Raw genomic sequence first — 7,359 nt, 5'->3', positions numbered from 1 at the left:
ACTTACGGAAAAAAAGCCTAAAGTAACCAAATACCACCCAACATAAGTATCACCGGAACCAAAATGATGCAAGAAGCTAAAAATTGACCTCAGGCACAGAACCGTTGCTACTCCGTTTTGCCGGGGGGGGGCAGATATTTTTTTAATGAAACGTTTTTCTGGAGAGAAAGCCGTTTAAAACCGTTATGTGCTCGACAAAAAAGTACCTTTACGCGTCCAACGGAGTACCCGGGTACTCACAAATTCAATTTCTTATAAGTTTTGCAGTTTTCCTCCTATGTGGATAATTTTAGCACCAAAAGATTCAGAAGCTCTATGTCTTTTCAAATAAGCGTTAGGTGGTGTCCCGTAAGAACTTTCTTATTCCTGAAAATCTGGTCTTCCGGGTATATATTCCGAAAAAAACACCAAACTGCGAATGTGCGTATCGTTGAAAGGAAGCAGGGATAAAAACTTTATAATTTCTGCCTTACAGTGACGAACCCGCTATTAGACAAATTCAATATTCATTAAACAAATGATCAAACCAGCAAGAGAAGCAATGCAAGGACGAGTGATGGAATACAACGATTCTATGACACTTATTAGAGCCATTTACACAACGTTCAAAAAACTAAGAACAGAAGAGAGTGCTAAAAAGTTCTAATCTGAAGTAACAAATGCATTGGAGGAATTGCACTGTTAGCAACCCATCTTAGAGGGTCGCCTCATTCATAATCGACGAAACTGAGAGATTCTATTCGCGAAGAAACACTGAGAGAATGGAGCGATTCAACCGTTAGCCTGAATTCCAAATTTTACGATTCGCATTATTTGATCCATGTTTATGTCCGGTTTTATTTTGGACCGAACTGTAACATAGTTGTCCGGGCTATGCTTCCGATGTGGGAAAAAGTCCGGCCAAAATAAATTGAACTGAACAGGAACATAAACATAAATCACAAGAATCACACTGCAGGAAGTTTAGATACTGGCAAAAAATGACACACAAGACTAGTTTTCGAATATTAAAAACTAGTCTTGTGTGTCATTTTTGCCCACGATTTGTTTAATCCAAGAAATCAAAAAGTGGGAAATTAAAACTTCTGGAAAAACTGGTCAAATTTTGCAGCAAAATTTGTTTTGCATTGTTTTTTTAAATCAAACATATAAAACTGTGATTGGTTCTTTCATTAAAATGACACTTTCAAAAAACTGACATTTTCACTCCCAGACGCGGGTCTGAACATTCGAAACGGAAGTATGCGGACCGTCAGTTTCAACTTCGTCGCGAATCAAGCGGGCTTATCAAAAGATTGAGTAATTTAACTTTTTTGTCATATGAGCTTGACCGTTTTGATTGTTCGGACTTAAACATGGTTCTTTCGAGATTTAAAAAACTACTACTGGAGACTATTAAATAATGCTTATTGCTCATATTTCAGATTTTTCATTTGGTTTTTCGTACCTAGTATCAATCAATATGAGAAAATTGCGTGGTGGGGCAATGCAAACGTGTGGGGGGGGGGGCTAAGACCCCCCTAGCCCCCCCAGTAGCTACGGGCCTGCTCAGGCACCATTTTGAATTGTTAAATGGCAACTTCTGGGAAACACTCAAAAATAACCGAATACTACTACATATGGATATGTCCGTGATCGAAATGATGTAAAGAAGCCAAGCATTGACCCTGGACACCATTTAGAATTCGAAGATGACCACTTCCAGTTTCTGGAAAACAACGAAAATAACTGAAATGCACCCAATATATTTCCGGAATAGAGGTGATGTACAAAAGTCAAAAGTGGATGACAACATCTCATTCCGATAAAACCAATCATTTCAAACGATATGAACAAATCGCAAGGAATCAATGAATTTGAAATGTTTGAAATCATAAACACTAAAATAGGCGGGACAAAGTTTGCCGGGTCAGCTATTTATTAATAAAATTCGAAGTTTATTTATTTATATTTTTCGCCCTCTCATTTGGCGCCCTTCGATGACTGACGAGCAGGCGATCGCCTGCTCCGCCTTCGCGTTAATCCGCCCCTGCCAGTAGTTTATATCCACTGAACAGAAAGTAGCAAAATTTTGTATTTCATTTTATTGCATATCACACTCCCGCTTCATAGTTGTGTGTTTTTATTGCCAAGATGGGTGTTCAATAAAAAAGGAAATCTGGAAAAAACGGCAATCTTGAAGGTTTTAGGGTAAATAATTACTAATGTTTGGAGAAAAAAGATTAAAAAAACCTTTTGTATGGAAGAAAAAGACATGAACATAAATTTATTCAAAGTTATTGTAGGTCGAAGTTTTTTTTAAAAATCCGAAAATATAAATATATCAATACAAAACTGTGAAAATAGTGTAATGATTTCTGAAATAAAATTTTGTACTAAAATATCGTTAAACTAATCACTAGCAAACCGCCTCTTGCTTAATTTGTAGTAATTCCTCTGTTACAACAAATTTCGGTGTGTATTTTTTTTGCACTAGATCTATGTGTGAACTCGGTTGGGTCGAGGGTTTAGCAGTACAAATATCGCAGTCATATCTGTTTACTCTATACGGGTTGAACGTTTGGGCGACATCTCTGTTAATTTTGTTACCATTGTGCCGGTTGCAAATTCGTGATGTAGATTTACGTGGCACCTTCAGGTTTTTGCTGGACGTGCTTCGCGAGTTTCCTCCGAGCATTTGCCTTACAATAATCGAATCGAGCAGCATAGCTTTGTGGAACAGTTGCTGCCATTCTTCCACTATTTCTTTACTAAAGTGTAGCACCGGTACATGGCTGGGTTTTATTTTCGGTGTGATAATCGATTTTAGATTGATAAACTTCGTTATAATCAGTTTTGAGTTGAATCTAAAAGAAATAGATGCATTGGTATTAACACTGTTTTAAAATGGTTACGGGTATTTACAATTTGAGCAAGGTGTAGCAGAGAGGCACGACCAGTATACAATATAGAAGATACTCATTACATCTAGACGGCAAACTACTGTTTTGAGCTTCATCTCGATTTTCCGGTATTTTGTTAATCAGCGTATTTATTTCAGGATATATCGTCAATAGTAATTTTTTACATGGTTCAAGAAATGTCAACTCCAAGCTTTCCATGCTGGAAGTGCTGCCGCCAAACTTTCAAACAGTTGAGAAAACACCATTGATCAGTTTACTACGATGTGAAAATATTCTCAAGACGGATGTTTAGAAGAAAGTGGCGGCCTAGCGTAGTTAGTAACGTATCCGCCAACGACGATAAGAGTCTTGGTTCGAATGCCACCACCGACATAGGTGTCGGTGGTTGTAGGGTGGCATGATCCTATCACAACTAATTCTTCCTGTCGTGAGCCTTCGTCAGTCCCTTCATCGCCATCGCCTTTTCCCTCTGTTGCTGCTAATTGGTAGTCATCATCAGTGTCCCGCACTCAGACTTGGGTCCAGTCCTGTACAACATATTCACTTCAGATCTTCCTGATTTGCCTCCAGGATGCACAAAGTCATTGTTCTGCGATGACACGAGCATTTCCGTGAAAGGAAAAAGTTTTTTGTCATATGCATTCGATTGCAGAAAAGTTTAGATATTTTTTCTTCCTACTTGCAAAAGTGGAAAATCTCTCCCAATGCTTCTAAAACTCGAATGATAATTTTTCCCCATAAGACTAGGGCTTGTTTCCTCAAGCCAAACAATAATCACGTTGTCAAAATGAATGGGGTTATTTTAAGTTGGTCTGACAAGGTTAAGCACTTGGAACTAATTTACGATAATAATCTTATTTTCAAAGAGCACATTTAGAGTATACAAGCCAAATGCATCAAATATACGAGATGTTTATATCCTCTCATTAACAGGAATTCTAAACTTTAAATAACAAACTTTTGATTTACAAACAAATTTTTAGACCAGTAATGTTTCATGCTGTACCGATCTGGTCAAGTTGCTGTTGAACAAGTAAGAAAACGCTCCAAAGGATTCAGAATAAAATTCTGAAAATGATTTTGAAGCGTCCTCCTTGGTTTGGTACAATCGAACTACATAGACTTACTGGTGTTGAAACATTAGAAGCTATGTCAAATAAAAAATCGTTGCATTCCTCAATTGCTACGATAAGCTCTCTTTATAGCCAATAAGTTAGCAATTAAGTTAGTTGTAAGTTTACTTTCCCTTTTTTGACAAGTAGGTTCAAATCCCTACGAATGATAATTCCTAATTGCGAAAGCAAACAAATCCTAACGATTAAAATTACAAATTTCTTATAGTGTTTAGAAGTCACTATTTTTGATTGGACACACATACTCATTATTTACTAATATTTATCATAAATATTTAAGCTACAGTTGATCTCCCAGATGGTCTCGAGGTACGATGCTGGCCTAACAAGCCAGTCGTCGTAGGTTCGAGTCTCGGCTCGGGAGAGACTGTTAGTGTCAGTAGGATCGTAGCGCTAGCTCCGCAATTGTCCTGTACACTAAACAGTGTGTATAAAAAAAAAAACAGAAGGTCAAGTTCCGAATCGGAATGTAGCACTAAGGCTCTGTCTTTTTTATTTAAGCTACAAACAAATCTCCCCTTTAATAAAAAAAAAACAATATGTTGTTAGATAGATAAAATGTTGAACAGTTTTGTAATATGCTAGTTATCAACAGTGTCCCGCACGGTTGCTGTGTGCCCGTCTTTTCAAATCCTGACTGGCAGCTTCTAGGCAGTCCTAGAGCGATTTTTTCCATTCTGCGCTTTCCTCCAGTGTTCGGCTCCACCGCCGAAGTTTTGTTTGCGTGCTGCTTTCCGCTCATCCCGACTGCTTCCATCGAACTTCGTCACAAGAATGATCCTTGGGAGCTTAAAGTACATTTATTTATATTTTTAAATGGTTACATATGGTTTACATAATAATTGTTTAGCCTTTTAGGCTCTGCATCTTTGTTTTGAGGTTTGCTGGATACTTAATTCTGTAGATTTAATTTTTTTTGTGTAGAATTTTACAGTTCATCCTTTATAGGACTTTTTTTTTTCTTTTATTCTCGCTTATTTTCCGTCGGTCTAGTTCCGCCACTGCTGTGGCCAATCACCGACGCCCAGGGAGGCGACTTCACACCCAGGACCCTAACTCACGATCCGTTTATCAACGGACCGGCGCCAACGGCTTTACTTCCTCATGCGATGGAAGGCGTGATCCCAGAGATTTTTCGCCTCAGAAAATCTCCCGGTGTCGGCTAGGATTGAATCTAGACCAGTTGGGTTGGTTGTGAGTAGATCACGCCACCTCACAACCATCGACACCTATGTCGGCGGTGGGATTCGAACCCAGGCGTCGAGCGTGGTTGGCGGAGACGTTACCAACCACACTAGGCCCCCGCTCTTTATAGGACTTGTTTTTAATTGAAATAACATTTTGAACACTTAACTACTAATAACTAACCTAAAACTAACTTAGAACTAAGGTACCAGCTCACGAATGATCTTGTGAGGTGACCTGGCGCAGGACTCTCTGAATTTAGTCAAGAATGGTGCTCTTCGTTCCTCCAGCACCTGAAGACCAGCTAGGCGATGGATCTTAGTGTTTCGTGTCCCCGGAGGGGTTTTTAAAATCATTCGTAATATTTTATTCTCAACAATCTAAAGTTTAAGATGATGGGTTCTAGCGCAGCCCTTCCAGACAGGCAAAGCGTACTCTATGACCGGAAAAAATATTTGCTTGTGAACGGCAAGCTTGTTGGTGAGGGAAAGGGTGGATTTCCTATATAGAGGGATTTGGTCAGTATGTTGCACTTGGTAACAGTTTTCTCTACGTGCGAACAAAATAGAAGCTTTTGGTCCAGGGCAACGTTGCCAGTATGCCAGATAAATCTGGATTTAGCTAGATTTCTGTTTGCGCGCCAGACTAACAGATAAACCTCAGAATCTGCCAGATATTCGTAAATGAGCCAGATATTTGCCAGATTTCATCCGCGTCGTCTCGCAAAAAGGTCATTACTGCGAGATGGACCGTGCCACTGGCTTTTACCTACCTACACCCGGCGAAAGCAAAAAAAAGGTCATCACTTTCAATTCTGCCAGGAACTTTATCCAAAAATGAGTGACAGATTTTTGCCAGTTTTTTTATTATCGTTTTGCCAGATTTTATTCAAAACTTAGTGGCAACGCTGGTCCAGGGAGAGATAGACAACCTCACTCGACCATTCGATGGGAGTGTTATCAAGATGGATTCTCACATTGGCAGGCGGAACAAGTCGAGTTGATTTTGAATGCAGGTATATAATAGCGTGGGTCTTAGCTGCATTGATGCAGATCTTCCACCCGGGAGGGGCGGAGCATCTAAGGTAAATATGTTGAACAGAATGGGACTAATAAGGCTACCCTGAGGAACCCCAGCATCTACGTTAAACGTATCAGAGAGAATGTTGTTGAGAAAGACCTGGAATGATTTATTCGACAGATAATTCTTGATGATCTTCACGAGGAAGATCGGGAAGTTGAATCGCTGCAGCTTAAACACCAGGTCATCATGCCAGACATTATCGAACGCCTTTTCGATGTCCAACAATGCCATAACAGATGTTTTACTAACGGACTTGTTCCGCTTTAGGATCTGAGTAACTCTAGTCAGTTGGTGAACGGTGGAGTGACCCTGTCTAAGCCCGAACTGTTCTGGAAGGAAGATGTTATTCTGGTTTACGATATCCAGTAAGCGACTAAGAATCAACTTTTCGAACAACTTCGAGATGCACGATAATAGGCTGATGGGACGATAGTTTTTAGCGTTGGTAGGGTCCTTACCGCGTTTGTGGATAGGGATCACTTTAGCTTCTAGCGAGATGGCAAGTAGCTGAGCTCCAGACACTTGGGTGTTGGGGGTGATAAAGGGGGAATAGGTCTCGGGGTTTGGTTTTCAAATTTTTTTTAAGTCTCCAGATCGGCTTTCCTTTCTTAGATCCACCAACCTGGCTTTGATGATTTTGTTGAAACGATTGATACTGGTCTTCAGGTGAGGCAGGCCAGAGCGCTAGTACTGTCGTCTTATAATATGTATCTGAATACTCCAGCGGGACGCCGTAGTCAATTGCGTTGTCCACGCATCGCTGGAACCACGTCCAATCGACTCGATGGTAGTTACGTCGAGAGACTTGGAATCGGTAAGCAGAGGATCCAACTTCGACTACCACTGGGAAGTGGTCCGAGCTGAGTTCTTGGTGAACAACCGGGTCGGTGATGTTGCCCATATTGGAGATGAACAGGTCGATGGTTGCGTGTACTCCGGATCTGCTCAACCGGGTGGGAGCGGCCGGACCTAGGATGTTGTAGTGGCCTACTTGTAGGTCGTTGAAGAGGATCAGACCGTTTTGGTTGCGTCGACTGTTGCCCCAGGCTTGGTGT

At 40.5% G+C, this 7,359-nt stretch overlaps 1 protein-coding gene across 1 annotated transcript; it reads right to left on the bottom strand.

Annotated features, from left to right (window-relative positions):
* Positions 1 to 2,312: 2,312 nt before the first annotated feature.
* On the bottom strand, positions 2,313 to 3,138 carry LOC129725471 (uncharacterized). The gene is made up of 2 exons (XM_055681347.1): positions 2,905 to 3,138; positions 2,313 to 2,846 (listed from the first exon to the last, which is right to left on the bottom strand). The coding sequence occupies exons 1-2, from the start codon at positions 3,099 to 3,101 to the stop codon at positions 2,399 to 2,401; spliced, it is 645 nt and encodes a 214-aa protein (XP_055537322.1). The 5' UTR covers positions 3,102 to 3,138; the 3' UTR covers positions 2,313 to 2,398.
* Between the last annotated feature and the right edge of the window lie 4,221 nt (positions 3,139 to 7,359).

The sequence above is a fragment of the Wyeomyia smithii genome, chromosome 2 (assembly GCF_029784165.1).
Source record: "Wyeomyia smithii strain HCP4-BCI-WySm-NY-G18 chromosome 2, ASM2978416v1, whole genome shotgun sequence".
NCBI classification, from domain to species: domain Eukaryota; kingdom Metazoa; phylum Arthropoda; class Insecta; order Diptera; family Culicidae; genus Wyeomyia; species Wyeomyia smithii.
The sequence above is the reverse complement of the archived record's forward strand: the minus strand, read 5'-3'. Positions and strand labels throughout refer to the sequence as shown.